Here is a 19,837-nt window from a genome sequence, read left to right on the forward strand (position 1 = left end):
GAGAGAGCCCTGAGCTCCCAGCACATGGCACACCCCATGTACCCAAACCTTTGTCTGGAAGAGGAAGGAACATAACCATGGTCACTCAGCAGCCTGATCTCTCAGAGGATCAGTTGGTCCCACAGGCTGTGGTGGGAACCCAGCTGGGCTTATCCAAATGTTGTACTTTTGCAAGACCATTATTTATGTTATGATTTCCTTCTGTCTTCCCCATCAACACATCTTAAAACAATACATTTGATGAAACAGGACATACCAACGGACAGGGTGCATCTAATCCAGGTGCTCCTTGGTCTCCCTTATCCCCTTTAGACCCTCTAGAGCCTTTCTTGCCCCTCTCCCCCTGTAAATAATAGTTTAGTCCAAGAAAAAAAGAATACACAAAAGCTTTAGGATCATCCATTTCAAACAAATGTCAGCGATAGTTTAAAGAAGGATAAACATTTAGGAAACATTTTAAAATCAATCTCCCTCTGAGATGTGAAGATCAATGTTTGGAGCTGCTGAGCTGTGGCTGAGCTGCATAAACACTGTGGCTGTGGCTGCAGTCCCACACAGACAGGGCTCAGCACCAAAGGGATCCTCACACCACTTCCCAGGGCTTCCCATCCATCAGAGAGGGCACCTTGGATGGGAAGCCAGGATGGAAACCACCCCTCTGGCCAGCACTGTGCCTCCTTATCTCCATCTCCAGCTGGCTGGGAAGGTCCCTCCTGCACTGGGGCTCTGGGATAGCACTGGGATGCTTTTTTACCCCTCTGAATTCCCATTCTGACACAAAGTCTCACTCAGGGACCTGTCAGCCAGGTCTGTCAGTCTGGCTGTCCTTTGGGATGCTCTGAGTTGTGCTCTCCCAAAAAACCTGTTGGACCAGGGAGTAATCCTAGGCAGCACAGCCACAGGGCAGCAACTGGTCCCTGATCCTTAAGTGGCAGCACAAGGCAGGGCATAGTGTGGTGTTTGCCAGTTACAGCCACACCAAATCCTCCTGTGTGACAGGAAATTCTCAAAGCTGCTGAGCATCCAACAGGGGGAAGGGGCTGCTGCACAGGGAACTGAGCTCATGGGGAGTGTTAAAGGAATTAAGGGATAAAATCAGACAGCACAGGCTGCTGCTTCTTTAAAAAAAAAAAAAGTGTTAAACCCAAAGCTGGCAAGAGAAATGGATGGGAGAGGAGAGGCAATGAGGAGAAATCACCCAGAACCAAGCACTGGAATGGAGAGGATAATCCAGGAAAAATGCAGCATGGGTTGCTCTGGAGGAAGGAACCAGGAAGAAAGGTGGAAGAGGAGGAAGGGATAAAGGGGACAAAGGTGGACCTGTAGGAGCAAGGAAGATGCACAAACACACACAAACCCCCAGCATTAAAACAGCAGCAGGACAAGTTCAGGGCTCCCACTTTTTCAGCTGGCTTTCACAAAATGCTGCCTGTTCCCCCTGCCATTAGTGACACAGCCATGCTGATCTGCTCCAAGCAGAGAGCAGCAGGAGCATTCCTGGGATTTAAAAAGCATAGAGAAAAAGAGAGGATTTTGGCAAACTGGGATTTCAGAGTAAGGGGAAACCCCTGTACAAAGAGTCAGTGGCAAAAGGGGTATTCTCTAGGGTCCCCTAAGATATTCTACTTGCCCATTCACACTCCTGAGTCTCTCTCACTTTTCCATTGAAACCCTGGGCTGCAGTGAGGCAGAGTGCATTCATGCCAGCAAAACTGCCCATTCGTGCTTTCCAGCTCATCCTCTACAAGGAATTGCAATTTCTCCCAGTTTTCACTTGCTTTTATGCCAGAGCTCAGAGAAATCCCATTAATGAAAGCCAATGAAAGAGCCTTCTTTTAACTAAGGCACTCAGTTCAAAAGCCAACTGAAAAAGTCCAGGAATTAAAAATGACAGTTTTTTAGAAGAAGCCACACGTGCAAAACAAAAGTGAAGTGAAAGTTAAGAAGCAAAGCCAGAAATGCAATGATTAAAAAAGGGGAGAACTTAGGTGTTTCCATGAAACTTGAACCTTTCTCCCCTAGTTTAAGATGCCAGTTGGCTAGTGCTGTCCAGAACTGTCCTTTCTGTGCAGAGTAAGGTCAGAAACCCATTGCAGATAGAGGATAGAGAACACTTACTACACATCAAAAGCAAATCCATATAATGAAATCATCACATGGGCACATGCACTATAAATAATTACACCTCCAGATAAATTTAGGTGATGCCAAAGTCTTATGAATAAAAGGTGACTACATACACTTATATAAATGTCAAGAGGTTCAATACAGTACAATTGCAGTGTTACAGACTCAAATCCAAAAGTAATTTATATTTCTAAATATAAATTATATGCAACCACAGCTCCTAAATGTTTTTATCAAAAATATCCAGATTCAAAGCCTTAACAGGCAAGAAAACCTGATGAAAAAGAAGGAGCTTCTCAACAGACACTTCTTAGCAATGTTTATCTTTCCATAACACAGGTGGTACAATGGGAAAGCTGCCATTCCTGTCACTGGGTTTGACCCAGCTCTTCACCATCACATCAGGACAATGCCTGAGGAGACTCCAGGCCTGATTCTTCAAGACAGGCAAATTTAATTTATCTTTTCAAAATTTCCATCTTTCAAATTCTCTGCAGGATTGTCTGGTAGAAGACAACCTTCTTTTTCATGCTTCAGGGACAATTTAGAAGTACTGAAATAAGATGTGCTGGCTGCACCTCAGCTAATTCTCCCAGGAATCCCTACACACACCAGGAACTAGGGAAGCAGGATTTCCTAAGGCACACCAGGCTGGCCTGACTCAATCCTGTGCTTCAGTCAGAACAGAGGTGTGACCACATCAGAAAATCCCTCCTAGAGCCTTCAGCGAGGTGCAGCCCAATGTTGCAGGTGATGGAATGAACTACAGGTCTCACACCTAAAGCACAGGTGTGTGAAGTGACTGGGATGAAGGTATGGCACACAAAGCCATGCTGGTGCCACAGGAGTTCACTGGGCTGGCACTGAGTTCAGGTGTTAGCAATGACACACAAGGTTTGCTGCTAACTTACCCGGACTCCCTTGTCACCAGGTAGACCTTGTAAACCCTGGAATGCATCAACACAGAAAGAAACATTTCAAAACAAGCAGATTGCACCATGTTCTCACTAAAGAGAGGAATGTGTGCTCAGGATTTTGTTGGGTTTTGGGTTTTTTTTACATTTGTAGCAATGGCTATGTCAAAAATAAACAAAACTTTTCCAACAGGGAACCTCCTCTTCACCTCCATCAGACCATCCAGGGGTAACATTACCACTACCTACTCCATGGACTCCTCAGATAAGAAATAAATGAGTTATGGGCATGCAAAACCCTTCCTTTTTTGTGTTAAACAACAAAGCCACTCCAGGACTGCATGAGACCACAGCACCAACACTGGCCCCATTTTGCCAAAAGCAACCCCAGAGAGTGGAATTAACCTCACTGAAGGCAGCTTTGGGCCCTGCAATGACAACACAGGGCTCTCTCAGACAGGTGGGAGGTACCCAGGCTGTGAAAGGTAAGGGAGCTGCTCAAAAGCAGCATTTTGGACTAAGAGACACATCCTGGAGTCCCACACAGCTTCTTTAGGTAGTTCAAGGACCAAGGTGAATTTACAATTTCCTTTCAGCCTCCTCCACATCACTTTGAGTCTGCTCTGAAGCTACTCAGCTTTTTCTGTCACTGCCATAGTGAACACAATCTTGTAACTTGAGTTCCAGCAAACCCAGCTGTGGCTGCAAACACTATTACAGAACATCTTCAGCTGTCAAGCACAGCAAGGAAACAGGCTCTGGAGGTAAATCCCAAGGATTTCCATACTTACAGGAAGCCCTGCTGGTCCCATTGGTCCTGCAACTCCAGGATCTCCTTTACTGCCCTGAAATGGACACAAAAGAGCAGAAACTGTTCACATTCCTATTTAGTACAAACAGGCAGCAGAGCACCATAGAAGAAAAAGCAAAGGATGCATTTCAAAGCACCAGAAAACCCCCAAGGATGAGATACTGAAGCACCAAAGAGGCCCAGCTGAGGCTCTTGTATGAACTAGGAGAGGGCAGTTCCAGCTCTGGAAAAGCCTGGAGCTCCTCTGTCCCCTGAGCTGTGGTATCTTCAGAGAAGTTCTAGAGCATCTGCCAGTTCTGAAGAAAACTCACCCTCTCTCCTTTTGGTCCTGCTGGTCCTGAAGGCCCAATTGGTCCTGGAATACCCTGCAGTTGTAGGAAGGAAAACACATCAGGATGCTTTTATTTCAGGCCTCCTTTAAGCCAGGAGACACTGCTGCTCCCTTAGGAAAAGCACAGGCTGGTGGAGGAAGGCACCTAGCAGCACTACAGCTTTCAGTGTTGGTGGAGATGGATTTGTGGCTGGCAAGGCAATTTGAGGACCATGGGAACTACTGTGTTAGATCACACCAGTACCACTTACAGAGCCTCATTTTTAATTGTCAAGCTCTCTCCTGACAATTATTTCAGCAGGCCTTTCTACCAGCTCCACAAACAGGAATTCTTTCTTTCTTTCTAGGCTACACTAGACAAGGCTGAAAGCTGTAGCAGAATTACACAGAATTACATGATAAACAATTTGCTTTTCTTTCTGCTTATTTCCTTATTTTCTCTACCTCCTCCTGGAGTCAGTGTAGCTGAGGAGATGGGAAGTGTTGGGTCAGTGGTTCATGCAAGCTGACAGAGCCCAGGCTGCAGAGCTGGATGCAGGTGTGTACAGGCACAGGTGTGAGCTGGGAGGGGCATCCTCCAGTCCCTCTGCTCCTCCTTTGCCATTCCTGTCACTCCACCAGGCTCCCAGCAGGAAAACCCAGTGCTTTTCCTAAGCCTTTGACACAGAGCCCATCTCCCACCAGCACAGCAAAGCTCCTTGCTGGTGCTCCTGAGGCTTGCCTGGCCTCTGGGAAATCAATCAAAGCAATCTTGAATGTTGGCAGCATGGTGGTTCATTAATGCCCCTCTGGCTCAGAACAGGATTGCAGCACCTCCAACTCACACTCCTTAAACCACATAGCTATGGGTCTACAATGGCCTCATGGAGCCTCAATAAAGGGATTGTTTTGAGGCACATTGCCTGACTCCTAGGAAGAGCCAAGGAGCAAGCCTCCCAAAAAGGAGAGTCTTTTTCTAAAAGCCTTAAAGCAAAGGGTCTTGTACATTTTAATGGCAGTCTGCAATGCTTGGTCACTAATGTAACCCCTCTGATGAGAGCAGGACAGCTCATGTGGATCAGGAGAGCTTTTCAGAGAAGATCCACAGAACACAAGTTGAGGAGCAGCTCATGCAGCACACAACTTCAGTGGGGCAGAGAGAAAAACCAGGCTCTCCTTAGATCCCTGCAATCATGGAAATCTTAATTGCCTTCACTTATGCACCATTTACTGCTAAGGAATACACTGAAATCTCCCCTGCACATCTATAAAACTGTATCTCCAGTTTCCCAAACAAGTGGCTCTATAAGCTGCCACTCAGATTCTCTTCAGAAGTCAGAGCAGCTGAAATGATTCCCAGCTACACTGAGGAGGAGAAATTGCTTTTTGTTTTTAAATAGCCAAATGGATTGTACATGGGTGATCTGTGATTTCCCAAGAGGGGTTAAAAATATTTGGCTGTTATTTAACAGCTGTTACCCAAGAATAGCAGAGTGGTTTGCAGAACCAGGTTGGCATTACTTAGAATCATAGAATGGTTTAGGTTGGAAGGGGCCTTGAAGATCATCTAATTCCAACCCCCTCCCATGAACTTGGACACCTTCCACTGGACCAGGCTGCTCCAAGCCTTGTCCTACCTGGCCTTGAACACTGCCAGGGGAGGGGCAGCCACAGCTGCTCTGGGCAAACTGTGCCAGGGCCTCACAATAAAGAACTTTTTCCTCATATCCAACCTAAACCTACTGAATCTTTCATTTTGAAGCCATTCCCCCTTGTGCTGTGACTACAGTTGCTGATGATGAGTCCCTCTCCCATCTCATGGAGAATGACAGGTTGGAGACCTGCCAGGATGAAGAGGACAGGAGAACAGAGCATCATGGAATCATGCAGAGCTTTCATTCCTCTTGCTCCTGAGACAGAGTGGAACAAGCAGGCTGTGATCCCAGCATCCAGACCGGTAGCATCAAAGAAGACAAGGGTGTGATATCACTCCTCATTTTCAAGTTTAACCCCCTCCCAAGCCTGCTTTGGTAAAAATAAGATTTTTGCTGGTATAAACAAGACTTGGGTGGAAGACACAACACGAGTCACGACAGTGGGGAGGACAAACATGGGGTAACAGAGAAGTGGAACTCACCGCTGGTCCAGGCCTGCCGTCTAAACCTGAAGCACCCTGAACAGGCAGGGAGGGGTCACAAAAACAAGGCAGAGGAGAGGGGAGGGGAGACGTGAGTCAAGCAGTGACTTGAGACAAACAAATGCTTGCAATTAACAAAAATTAAGGACAAGTGATGGCACTTACAAACAAACCAACAAAAACATAGAAACATTGAATACATGTAATGTTGACCTGCAACTTCCATATCCTCTTAAGAGTGCAAATTTCCCTCACTCAATGCCACCAGGAAAACTCCTGGGGAAGCAGCTGTTCTATGACAGGTGGTGAAAAGAAAATGTGACAGTGGAGCTGGAATCTGCACTGCCTTTGTGGCAGGCTGGGCAACACAGGTGAGACACAAGGCTCAGAGGCCTCTGCTCACCAAGGCATTTACAGGCACTGCAGAGCCATCAGCTGTTCAAGTTGCTCCCATGAAACCCAGAGCTTGTGGTGCCCACTAGGTCAGCTGCAGGCTTGCTCCACTCCACATGCAGTTGTTTGGGGGCTTATGAAACAGGTGGCTCATCTCCCTGTGTCACCAGGGCAGATTTACACCAGCCTGAGATCAAGTGGCCCCTTGCTGTCTGCTCAGCTCCTGCCCTGAATTTCCTCATCCACAAAGCCTGACAGTGGTTCTGCCTAAGGGCCATCAAGCCTTGTCTCAGACAGTGGTTGAGAGAGAAACTGTGGTAGGATATAAGTACCAAATCCTGAGCTTTCCTCCACTTGAGCATTACAAGCTCCTCACCCTGTCAGCCAAGGCTACTGCAGATAATCAGGTCTGGAATTCCAGTGGGATGTCAAGCCCCAAGTCAGAGAAAAAGGCAGCAGACCCAGCTTCAGGATTTTACAGCCTGAAATATTTCAGAACTTGCTTGGCACTGCATTTGGTTTGACAGGCTGAAGATACACTGGATCAAGCATGGAAAAGCTTATGGAGAGAGTTCAGTGGCTCTGAAGAAGGGTACAAGTTCCACAGTAATCTGATCTTAGGAGCTGTGCTGCCTGGCTGGCCAGCCAATATTGCTGATCCCAACAAAACATTCCTAAGAAGGCCCTTCTGAGCCAGTATTCCCACCTCCACAGCCCAAAAAGAGTGATGGGAAAAGCCAAGGACCCCCATGGGGCTCACTGCTGTAGGAGCAGCAGCTAGCACATTCCCTGCCACAAGGATGAGATGCTGGGATAATGGCTGGCCTGATTCTGCTTGGGCTGTCACAAGGGCCTCCTTCCCCTCTCTGGATACCCCACAGGCTTGAGGGAAAATAACCATTTACAGAGGAAATTTCCATTTGCATGTCTCAGGGGACTGGGTTCTGACTTCTCACTGCTTCACTGAGGCACAATCCCTGGCCTGTGAGCCCTCCAAAAGCAGCAGCCCTTCCTCCCCACTGCTCTGCCTGGAGCCCCAGGGAATGTGCTCAGGCTGGGCTCATCTGAGAGCCTGGAGTCAGAGGGGATTCATGCAAGCTCTAGAAGGGAACCACTGCTCTGCACAACTAAAGGAGGAAAACATTTTACAGACAAAGACACACATTTCAGCCAAAGTCAGGGACAAGGGATCTGGGTGGTTGAACACAGGACAACAAGCAGATGAGATGAACTCTGCAGTGTTTGTACATTTGGGGAAGGGGGAAGGTCTACTGTGCCACCAGTGCTTTTCATGGTGAGAGAACCTGGGGGCTGGTGGAACACCAGGGTGGGATTAGGCTACCACCAACTCATCATCAGGTTTGTATCTACAGCTCCTGCAACTCCTCTGTAATACACTGTGCCCCAATGTCTCTTGCTAAGCCAAGCAGTGCTCTAACCCCAGGCTAATGAGCTGAGCTCACACACAGCAGGACAAGCTGGGCCAGGGGGGGCACTGATCCCATGGCAGAAGGGACAGGAATGTTCCAGCTATCAAAGCTGGTTGCACTAAGAACCACCATTCTTTGTACAAAGCTTAGCCTAGGACACAAATGGCTGGGGAAGGTTTTTCTCTTTCCACATCTCTGACTTATGTCCCTCATCTTGCCCTCAAGTGCAGAGAACCCCCAGGAAAGCCACTGCTGGATTTCCCCAGTCCTGCCAGAAGCAGGAGGAACTAAAGTGATCACTCATCTATTCAACAGATGCAGAAGCTGAAGGCTCAGCACAGAAATCGAGGCTTTGGGTTTAAAAAGCAAAGGCACAGTTATTTATAGACCATCTCTTTCTCTGACTTTACATAGCAAATCCCCACGTGCCTGTCCTATTGAGGGATCCTTTTACAGCTGCCATTGAGTTTGGCTCCCAAAGTGCTGCTTGCTTCCTGGATACTTACGGGTAATCCCAGTGGCCCTCTGTCTCCTTTTTCACCCTGGGCACCCTTCTCTCCTTTCACTCCATCAATCCCTGCTTCCCCCTAAAGGAAGGATGGAGCAGAAAATAAACCCACCAGAACAGCACTTATATAACAAACATTCCTCCCCTCAGAGAGCACTGGCAATGCAGGAGGCAGCAGGGCAATGCTTTAGCCCAATTCCCAGCCTAATCTGAAGAAAAGCACTGTCATTCCAATTGCCCCTGTGTGAACACCTCTTCTAACTCAGTGGCAATCAGAGGAGACTCAGGCCCTGAGATAAAGATGTTCAGAGGAGAGCTGAGCTCACTCCAGTGCTGCTCTCCCTGCTGCTGTTGCTGTATATATATTTATATACAAATATAAATAACCAGAAGTTATCTGATACAGTGGGTTTACATTTTAAGATGTGGATCCACTGGAAGTGAGTGACAGGTGTCTACAAGCCTTGAAGAAAAATCACACAGAAATAATTTTTGGAGAGACTTTTGTAAATGCTATGGCATCAGTTTCAACATTGCAGAAAAAAACAATTTCAGCATTCTTTTCCCAGCTGTATATTTTAAATTCTCCATTATGAACTATAAAGCAATATTAAACATAATACTCATTTTACTTAAATTCAAAATGGACCCAAAACTTCTTTCCTCCTCATTGCTGTTCATGAGGCTTTTTAAAACACACCCACCCCTTTTGGTGCCCAAACAATGCTGGTGGCCAAATACTAAGAATAATTAAAATTAAGACACTTTGCACATTTTCCAATCTTTGCCCAGAATGTCACCAGAAATATGCAGCTCTCCTTGAACATTTCTACTCCCCTATTTTTTTGTGTAGGAAACAGTTTTACAGTGAGCAAGCCAATGGTGCAGGCTGAGCATTTAGATGGAGATTAGAAAGATTCTCACCACCAAGGATGGTGAAGTTCTCAAGTGCTTTACAACAGAATGTACAGGGTAATTTTAAGACTAATTTTTAGCTAGAGCTCAGTTCCTTAGGACTGTGGGGCAAACTATTCATCCCACTGTACAGACCTCCACCCTCCAGCCAAAGATTTCAACTGTGTTCTCATGGTCAGAATTCCACAAACCAGTGAACTCCCACTTCTCTGGGTTAAAACTGGAGGGAATGACCATTTTTCTGGGTCCTAAAATGAGAGCTGCTAATCCATTTCCTTCAAGAAAATATCCAGAAGGATTTATCCTCTTACCAAGATGGAAGAAAAAATACCAGCTGAACTACAAAGATGTTACTGAAGGGAATTCTAGCACCTGGGACAACAACAGCATGTGATACTTTGTACCCTTACCTTGGGTCCTGGGACACCCTGAAGACCCTGTATTTGGGAGGAGAGACAAGATGTAAGCAATGTTTCAGGATGTTTTTAAACTCCAGGAATCCAGTGAAGCATGCAGTGCAAAGGTTTTGCTCTGTGGGGCAGGAACCCCCAGGCCCAAAGCCTCTTTATTTGTGGATGGGGACTTCATGTCCTGTTCTCACCTCCACCCAGGAGCCTCTTGCCAAGCACACCCTGGCAGGGGGCCAGGGCTGCTGTTCAGACAATTTCTGCAGTTGATCCCTTTAATCCCATCCATCCCATCTCACTACTGTCTTCCCTTTCATCTCCAGCTAACAAAACCTTCTTTCTTTGCCCTCCCAGCCCTGACCTACCCTGGGGGTGGGTTTGGCAGTGATGCCAAGCATGTTCCCATTTCAGTGAAGAGGTTCTGGCTGTCTCCACACAGAATCCTCCCCAGCCACTGCCTGCTCCAATCCCATTCCCATTCCCTTGCTCCTCAGGTGAATGACTCAAACTTACTGGAGGTCCTGGAGGGCCCTGGGGGCCAGGGGGCCCAGACACCTGGAAAGCAATGCAAGAGAAGTCACCCTCAGGGGCAAAGTGGGGCTGCTCAGGGGGGAGAAAGGACACAGGGTGCAGCAGAGCTCCTCTGCCAGCCTGGGAAACCTGGATTCCACCTAAGGACTGTGTTAGGAAGCAGCAGCGAACCAGGACTGAGTGGCTGGGAAGCAGCAGCAGCACTCAGGGGAGGGTTATGTAAAAGTTGCCAAAGTTGCCAATCTTTAAGAGGAGGGAAAGCAGTGAGGTTTTTTCCAAAGAAAGGTCCACTTCCACTTCTCTACCACCATTCCTACAAGGAGGCATAGGGTTGTCACTGTCACATTTTCTGAAAAATCCCCTTGTCCAGGATTCTTCTCCTGGGAAGCTGAGAAGCCTCAGAAAAAAAAAAAAAAAAAAAAAAAAAAAAAAAAAAAAAAAAAAAAAAAAAAAAAAAAAAAACAATATTATCTCATTTGCTTCTCCTGTGTTTTGCTACTGGAGATTGTTTATCCAACATGTGAATTGTTTTAACTTAATGACCAATCACAAGTTTTCATTCTTATCTTTTAGCCTTCTGTCTGTATCCCTTCTCTATTCTTTAATATGGTTTAGTATAGCATTCTTTAATATAATATAGATCATAAAATAATAAATTAACCTCCTAAAAACATCAAGTCAGATTCATCCTTCCTCCCCATGGTGGGGGACCCCAAAAATACCACATAGGGTCAAAAAGCAAAAGATATTAAAGAAGATGTCTGGCTCCACATGTGTCAGTAGCCTGTGGGACTTCTTGCTGCAAGGCACTCCAAAGCTAGGGGTGAGCTCTGAGGGAAGAACAGGTAAATTCAAGAACACCAAAATCTTTGGGGAAAAAAAAATACATGTGTATATATACACATGCAAATAATTGCCAGGAAATCACTTACTGCAAATGCTGAGGAAAGTACTTGTTATGCTTTCCAAGACCTGTTCTCCCCTAGGCATCCCTTATTGCTTGGGGCTGGTGAGACAGACTGTTCTAGTGTCAGGGAAAGGAGGGATCAGGAGCCAGAGGTGCTGCTGCAGCCCCACAGCATGAGGCTTGCTGTCCCCAGCCAGGGGGTGTCACCAGAGGGGGTGTCCCAGTTTCCAGCAGCACTGCTGCCACATCACCCCTCCCCTGCTGCTGAGACCACACAGGGACACGGAGCAGGGCCCTACCAGTGTCACTGTCACATTTTCTGAAAAATCCCTTTGCCAGGATTTCTTCTCCTGGGAAGCTGAGAAGCCTCAGAGAAAAATGAAAACAATATTATCTGATTGCTTCTCCTGTGTTTTGCTGCTTTGGAATATAGTCTGGAGATTGTTTATCCAACAGGTGAATGTTTGATTGGTTTCATGTGAATTGTTTTTACTTAATGACCAATCACCATCAGCTCTGTTGGGACTCTGGGGACTCAGTCACAAGTTTTTAATTAGCATCTTGTGAAGCCTTCTGATGCATCCTTTCTCTATTCTTTAGTATAGCATTCTTTGATATAAGTACATAAAATAATTAATTAACCTTCTAAAAACATAGAGTCAAATTCATCAGTTCCTCCTTTGTCCTGGGAACCCAAAGAATGCCACATCCCAGCTCTCCTGGCTTCCCTTTGTCTCCCCAGCTCCCCCTTTTCTCCCTGCACACACCAGCAGAGCCCATCACCTCTGGCTGTGCTCTGGAGCTCCCCTGAGGCTGCCTGTGCACCCCCATGTGCTGGCTCAGCAGCTCCCCCAGGAGAGGTGGAACACACCATGTTTGACATTCCCTGTGTGCTGCTGGAGCCTGAGGGACATTCTGTGACCCCTAACAAAGGGGGAGGGCTCTGAGGCTCCCAGGACACTCAGCACTTTGGGAAATGAGCCCTCGTGTGCTGCTCTGTGCTGTTTTCTCTTTACCAAGGAAAGAGCAGCCTTTTCTTTTCCATTCTTACTGTCAATCCTGGAAGTCCAATGGGCCCTGGCAATCCTGATGGTCCTGGCATCCCTTGGTCACCTTGTTCTCCCTTCTCTCCAGTGGGGCCATCTAAACCCTACAGATCAAGAAAGATTTGTGGAGTTTTGCACAACTAAGTCAGGCAGACATATAACATATCAATATTAGAGTCAAGACTGGCTCTGGTCATCCCAAGAGTACTCTGAAAACCTTGGGCATCCACTGGGTATCCAGGGAAATGCAGGACTTCACTAGCACTGAAAGCAGAGGGACCAATGGCTGAACATCCTCCTGTCACTGCGGATGTACCAGTCCCCAGGGTGGGGATGGGGTGCTGCTTTCCTGCCTCCAGCTTCTGCTCAGGGTTATGCAGTTTGCTGGAGTCCATGCAAGCAATCACTCCTCACAGCCAGCTGTCGAGACAGCAGGAGTTTCACCCTGGCAATCCCATGGAGAGGCAGGAAATCATTGCACAAACGCCCCTGAACAGTGCTGGGGACACAGGAGCTGGGACAGACTGGTGCTGGGGACACAGGAGCTGGGGACAGACTGGTGCTGGGGACACAGGAGCTGGGACAGACTGGTGCTGGGGACAGACTGGTGCTGGGGACAGACTGGTGCTAGGTACTGTGCCTCAGTGAGTGGCTGGGTTGTGAGGGGCTCCCCATGCAGCTGCCCTCCCAGAGGGGGTGTGCTGGTGCCTCAGCCTCCTCTCACACTCACCCTGCCCACTCCCAGCAGCATTTCAGTGCCAGCAGAACACAGGCAGCAAGCTGAGCAGGGCACACGGTGCCCAGAGAGCAGGACAGCCACTCCAGCAGGAGGACAGCACACGTGCCAGGCAGGCAGGATCTCCTGAACTGTGGCACCTGAGCCAGCAGCACCCACCTTGCAGGGAGCCCTGGGGCCTTGCCCCACGAGCTGGGCAGGCAGCAGGACCTGGAGAGGCTTTGATTCACTCACCGGTGAGCCTGCTTGTCCTGGCTCTCCCTTCTCACCCTTCTCTCCTCTGCCCCCAGCGTGGCCTGGCTCTCCCTTCATCCCAGGAGGTCCATCCTTCCCTGGCAGCCCCTGAGGCCCAGGGGGGCCCATTTCTCCAGGCTTGCCACGTGGTCCCTAAATGAAATTCACACAACAAACAGCTTACAGACAGAGTAAGGCTCAGAGCCTCTTTTTTCTGCTCATCCTTTCCCTCCCAGCTACACCCTTGGGAGACAGGACAAAGTAGCATTGCCAGGACAGATGTTAGGACACTGACAAACCATTAATGCTGCTTTCTGGGAAGCAAAATCCTTTTTTTTCTTCATGGGAAAAGCAACTGTGTGATGTCAGTGGCAGAGATGAGCCCAGGTAAGGCCTCTGAAGGGAAGAGCATCATGCCTTACCTTTTCTCCATCATGGCCTGGAGGACCTGGCAAGCCAATTTCACCCTGAAACACAGAATTGTTACTTTGGCACTTTGAAAGCAGCTATTCTGAGTCCTTCTGTGTGAAAAAGGCAGGCATTGAAGAAATAGTCTGTATGGACTACTCACAGGAAAAAAAAGCAGGAAAAATCCAAATATTTTTCCTGTAATCATCAAAAATAAAACCCTTGGGTTTTTCTGTAATAATAGAATTTAAAAAACCAACAAAACAAAAACAAATAAATAACAAAAAAAAAAAAAAACAAAAAAAAAAACAAAAAACCCCACAAAAAACACCAAAAAAAACCCCCATGTAAAGCCCTGTTGAAACATCACATTATGTGACTGGCTGAGCATTTTCCCCATCTTGTTGATCCTGACTGCCAGCTCCCAGTGCAGCCATGCAGTCCCCAGCCAACACAATCCCACAGTTTGGTTCCCACAAGCTGCTTCCTGAAGGGGAGGGCAAGTAGAAAGCATCCTTCATCTTTCAGATTAGGCATTATCATTGTGGGAAAAGAGATTTTCAGGATATTATTGTGTGAGGAGGAGTGGCAGAGGACAGCAGGACAGTCTGATAGTGCTGGACAGGAAATACAGGAGCACTGGGAAGAGCTGGGGGTGGGAATTCTGCCTGGGCCACTCCTGTGTTTCTCTGAGGTCTGCAAGAGCTGAACTGGGACAATACCTTCTGTCCTGGTGGCCCTGGAGGCCCAGCCACACCTGGACGTCCTGGGGGTCCCTAGAAAATGAAAAAAATATTTCCATATTTGTATTTTCCTAAGTTTAAGGGGCAAACACAGAGGAATACTCCAAGGGATTCCCAAAATCGTATTTTGCTGGGAAGATGAGCAATGGAGAGCCCTGAGAGCCCCTGCTCCTTCTGAGCAGCATGTATGAGCCCTTAAAGCAGAGAGATGAAAGCCCTGATTAGAATTCAAGTGCCAGGATCAGAAGGCAAGATGAGCTCTTCTTTCAGCTGCCAGCTGCCCCAGCTTTAGCTCCCAATTGCAAAGGCCAAGTGTTTTTGCTGCACCTAAATTGTCAGGCCATCTGCTTAGGATGGACATATGGCTACTTGTGTAAAACCCCACAGCATGGGCAGGAACTCACCATCAAGGCCAAAGTTCGTATTTCCTAGGGAAAAAAAAAGTGAAAAAAATTAAAAAATAAAATAACCATTGGAAAACTTAAGCTTTTTCCTTGACTTGGTTTGTTCTCCATTAATGTAACACTGGCTCAAATGAGTAAGGAGCTTACACAATTAAGAAGAGGGAAAAAAACCAAAAAACAAAAGAAACCCAAACTAAAACCTCACTCCAAGTCCCACAGAGCTGTTATTCTACAATTTCTCCATTTTCCCAGTGGAGCCCAGGCCAGCCCAGCTCACTGCACTCCATCCTCCCATTCCTTGTGAGGAAGCTTTGGTGACTTTATTCACCACCCACCCCATGCTCTGGGCCACTCCCAGGACATTCATGTGACCTCTCTGTCCCCCAGGGTCACTGCACCAGCCCAGCCACTGAATTTCCAGAGAATTCACATTCTCTGGAAAATTCCCTTTGCTCTTGGGAAGCTGAGAAGCTTTTGAGAAAAAGAAAACAATTTTTATCTCATTTGCTCTCCTGTGTTGTGCTCATGTGGGATGTGTTTGAAGATTGTTTACCCACAGGTGATTGTTTCATTGGATTTTAGTGTGAGTTGTTTTGACTCTTTGGCCAATTAGGGCCAAGCTGTGTCAGGACTCTGGAGAGAGTCACAAGTTTTCATTATTTTTAGCATTCTGTGTCTTTTCTGTAATCTTTAGCATAGAATAGTATTTTTTAATATAATATAGTATCATAAAATAGTAAATTAGCCTTCTGAGAACATGGAGTCAGATTCATCATTCCTTCTTGCCACGAGGGTCCTTGCAAATACAACACACCCAGTGCACAGGCATTCACCAAAACACTGCAGGCAGTGAGCTGTGGGATGAAGGGGACTGTGGCACAACCAAAGCTTCCCTTTGCTGCTGCTGCTGAGGAAGCAGATCTGCACTGTTCCCTGTCTGCATCCTTTGGGAAATAGCCAAGCATCCAGCAGACACCTCACAGGACAGGGCAGCTGCTCACCTGCAGAGCTTCACTGATGTTCCCATCATAGTCCATCATTTCATCCTTCCCAGGCTCTCCTTTGGGACCCTGTAAAATACCAGGTGTTGAGACAGGGGCTGGGACTGCCCTTCCCTTGGGGGGCTCAGAGCTGTGGCTCACTCTGAAAAAGGGGGCTCAGAAGGACCCATTTCACCAGTGCCCAGTTTTTCACTTATTAAAGAAAGCCCCTGCAGTGCAGGGGATTCTACAGAATTGCAGCCAGCCCAGCTCAGCTCACCATGTCACAGCCATCAAAGCTGGCACTCTGGGAAGAGGAGAAGTTGAGGCCAGAAACCAGGAACTGGATTGTTTGACCAATTGTTAGAGGTGTGCATGGATCCACCCTCTTGCTGCCCTTTTCTGGTAGGTCAAGGGCCTGAGTCCAGGCTGGGATGTCCACACCCACCTCCTCCTATGAATGAGCCACCCTGACAGGGCCTGGGAGAATGTGGAGAATGTTTTCCTCTAATGTAGGGCTGAGGGTGAGGAGTGGAGAAAGTGGAGGAACAGCCCACCTCAAACTTAGCCACTGCCCATCTGTGAGTACCCTCAGTCACAGCAAGACCCAATCTGGGCTGTCACTGAGGTCCCACTACCCTCAGACCCCTCTGAAGGGCCAAAACTGTCAGTGAAGGAACACCTACCCTTGGGCCCATGGGTCCCTGGTCTCCTGGTGAACCACGTTCCCCCTGAAACAGGAAATTCACAGTTTTAGCAAAGCTTCACTAGCTTGACCTGCAGAAATCCTGCTCTGCTGGTTCTCTGAAACAGTCTGGGCTAGACAGCTTGATTTAAAATTCTCCTTCTCAGCTAAGTTTTGTACACACAGGCACAAGTGAGCAGCTCTGAAGCTGGGAATCAGAGCTGGGCTGTGCAGAAGCACTCCTTACCTTTTCTCCCTGTGATCCTGCAGCTCCAGGCTGACCAATGTCACCAGCTTCTCCCTGACAGGGACAGAAAGGGAGAGGCAGGGGTTTGTGTTGTGTTGAGAGGGTGCAACTCCACTGCTGGCTTTGCATTTCCAGGAGGAAGAGCTGCAGAACTGCAGCAGCCAAGCACCCCTCCTGAGCTCCCTTCTCCTCAGGCAGCCCAAATCTCCTGCTGCCACTGCCCACCAGGCACCCTTCTGTTCCACCCAGAGCAGAGGGAGTGTTCACAATGGTTTCTCACAGTTATTTGAGCACAAGAAGGGTATTTTCCTCCAAAAAACAGTTCACAAACTCTCTCACCTGCAGCATACAGAACAACAATACTAGAACACTCTGTAGAACCTGGTATCCCTGCAGGAGGTGATCAGAGGTGGGCACAGATGAATACAACCTTTGCTCCTTCCCACACACCTTGTGCTGGGCACAGTCCCTCACAACACACAACCCTCTGAAGGAACAATCACTCACCTTTGGTCCAGGGGGTCCAGGCAGACCTGGAGGGCCAGGTTCTCCTTTAGCTCCCACCAAGGCATTCTCAGCAATTCCCTTCTCTCCCTGTTTGCAAAGAAGAGCAATCCACATGTCTCAGCTCAGACTCTGCACCTCTGTAAGTTCACTTGCTAAAACACTGGCTCAGAGAAACACAGCCAAGACAAGATCCATCAGCTGGACTCCTGATAGCCCAGAGAGCTGCTCCAGGGCAGCAGCTGGCCAGGAACCAGGACAGCAGCTCCTGCTGAGGGTCCTTGTGGAGCTCTGCCAGCTGCCAGGGCCATGCTCATCCCTTTGGCTGCACCAGGCAACACAAGGCTGCCTGTGGACAGCCCTCATCCCCCAGCCTTCCCTTGAACCCTGTGCTCTTCTGCTGATGAAACTGAGCTGATTAAACCACCTGATTGATGATGGCTTCTTCTGGAATGCTCCCTCTGGAGCTGTAGCCACCAGCCCTGCACACCACCATGTCCTTTGCACAGAGCAGATAATAAGGCAGTAACAGCAAAGCTTTGCAATTACAGCCTCATCCCTTCCTGAAATGGCCACTGGCATTCAGTGCACAGTCCCCTTTCCCAAAGGAAAAGCACCCTGTGCAAGTCTGGTTTGAAAGGTGTGATTTGTACCTGGAAATCTCAGAGCACGGGGAAAAACCAGTTTCAGAGCTTGGCTTTATCTGACCTGCCCTGGGTCTCTCTGAGCACAGCAGTGCAGCTCCCCAAAGTCCAGCTCCTCCTCATCCATGCATCTTGGAGCAGGAGGGAGGATGAAATGCCATGTTACATCTGGGGTCATGCTTTTAAAGGGGAACTACTGGACCACGATTCCGTGGTCCTGCTCCCAGGACCACAACATCCCCCTTCTTGCACAAGGGCATGCAATTTCTACAAAAAGGCATCTTTGGTGTGCCTCCCTCACAGCCCTGACTGAAGATGACATTCAGCTGAGCAGTGCAGGACATGCTGCCACAGTCAGCTAAGAATGTGTGAAATGCACAGGAGGGAGGGAGGAAAAAGGGTGAGGGTGGCCCCACCAAAAAACCAAAACAAAACCAAAAAACCAAACAAAAAAACCCCAAACAAACAAACGATAAAGAAATTCAGGAGACAGACAAACCTTTGGGCCAGGAAGTCCAGGAATTCCAGGGTCACCAGCTCGTCCCTTCTCACCCTGTTGGCAAAATGAACATGGTCAAGGCTGACTCTGCAGGCTCTCCATCCTGGTGATCTGCTTCTGGTTCCACACTCTCTTTCCCTTCCCTAGGGATTTTATTTTGGGCACAGAGCTTGAGCAGTACCAGCTCAAGACATTACATGTTCTTGCCCAACCTTTTGACTATCTCTGCACATCACTGCCATTTCTCTCCAAAGGAAGGTGAATGAGAAAGGGATCCAGGGTCCCCACTGTGCATTTTCCTTATCCCTCTGGTCTGCTGAACACTTTTCCCTGTCCCTTCTCCTGCACAGGCTTTCCCTGATCCACATGTCCACAGAAGCTGTTGCCCAGGGTGAATTTTAGCTGGAGTGCAGGACTTTCTCCATGGCCTGCTCCTCTTCCCTAGCTCCAAATGCCAGCCTCATCATGCTCCCAAACAAACCCAAGCAGTGCAGCATCTCAGCTGGCAGCCAAGCTCTGGGACACACACTGGCCATGGAAGCAGTGAAGGCAGGAGTGGCAGAAATGGCAAAGCCAGCAGCTGATGGTGGAAGGTGATGCCTGGAGAGCTGCAGGCTGAGCTGTGTGAGGCACCATGGAGGATGCCAGGGGCAGTGAGCAATGGAGAGCACCCAGCATTCCCTTGGTGAAGTGGCTTTGCTCAGTTCACCATGACACCCAGGCCATAGTTTCAATATTGGAGCTCAATTACTGGTCTGTTATGTTGAAGTTAAGTTCTCTGCAGAGCATTCCACCCAGTGGAATGGTTTCCAGGCACAGTGTCCTGTCTGGGAGTCTGCATTTTGCCAGGACAGAGACATTGGAGGTTTCTGTTACCCTGAAGAGATGTTTCAAATGCATCCCCAGGGAAAGGTGTGTTCTTAGCCCCTATCCCCACAGCTCCAAGACTCAGCAGCTTGTACAGATTATACAGAACAACTCAAGCCCTCTTTGCCCCACAGGTGGCCATGCTGCTGGCCTGCAGAGGCTGTGCTGCTCATCAGAGCTCAAGGGCACCCATCTGACACCCAGGGGACTTGCACCAATGCTCCAGGAACAGACATGCACTGGTGGCTCCCTGGAAAATAATCTACTAGGAGCAATATTTTTGTCAGGCAATTCTAGAGTGCAGTGACCCCTTTCTCCAGGGTAATTTGGCTTCCAGCCACCTGCAAGCCCCCTTCCCCCCAGCTTTCTTTCCTTGCCAGAGCATGCACATTGCTAAATTAATGCTCCTCTCCCTGGAAAGAGGGAAAACATTTTCAAGACCTCATACCC

At 48.2% G+C, this 19,837-nt stretch overlaps 1 protein-coding gene across 12 annotated transcripts in view; it reads right to left on the bottom strand.

Annotated features, from left to right (window-relative positions):
- The window catches only part of COL13A1 (collagen type XIII alpha 1 chain), a 54,390-nt gene that overhangs the window by 4,604 nt on the left and 29,949 nt on the right, over positions 1-19,837 (bottom strand). For 8 of the 12 annotated variants that reach the window (XM_077183514.1, XM_077183508.1, XM_077183520.1 and 5 more), the window contains 18 exons: positions 18,521-18,574; positions 17,381-17,467; positions 16,874-16,927; positions 16,628-16,672; positions 15,963-16,031; positions 14,962-14,985; positions 14,537-14,590; positions 13,829-13,873; positions 13,407-13,559; positions 12,442-12,540; positions 10,466-10,507; positions 9,956-9,982; positions 8,629-8,709; positions 6,300-6,335; positions 4,164-4,217; positions 3,833-3,886; positions 3,039-3,074; positions 257-343 (listed from right to left, as the gene is read on the bottom strand). In XM_077183514.1, the coding sequence (XP_077039629.1) occupies positions 257-343; positions 3,039-3,074; positions 3,833-3,886; positions 4,164-4,217; positions 6,300-6,335; positions 8,629-8,709; positions 9,956-9,982; positions 10,466-10,507; positions 12,442-12,540; positions 13,407-13,559; positions 13,829-13,873; positions 14,537-14,590; positions 14,962-14,985; positions 15,963-16,031; positions 16,628-16,672; positions 16,874-16,927; positions 17,381-17,467; positions 18,521-18,574 (1,101 nt within the window). The remainder of the gene's footprint in view (positions 1-256; positions 344-3,038; positions 3,075-3,832; positions 3,887-4,163; positions 4,218-6,299; positions 6,336-8,628; positions 8,710-9,955; positions 9,983-10,465; positions 10,508-12,441; positions 12,541-13,406; positions 13,560-13,828; positions 13,874-14,536; positions 14,591-14,961; positions 14,986-15,962; positions 16,032-16,627; positions 16,673-16,873; positions 16,928-17,380; positions 17,468-18,520; positions 18,575-19,837) is intronic. The other 4 variants (XM_077183517.1, XM_077183512.1, XM_077183513.1 and 1 more) reach the window with 3 other exon arrangements.

The sequence above is a fragment of the Agelaius phoeniceus genome, chromosome 9 (genome assembly GCF_051311805.1).
Source record: "Agelaius phoeniceus isolate bAgePho1 chromosome 9, bAgePho1.hap1, whole genome shotgun sequence".
In the NCBI taxonomy this organism is placed as follows: domain Eukaryota; kingdom Metazoa; phylum Chordata; class Aves; order Passeriformes; family Icteridae; genus Agelaius; species Agelaius phoeniceus.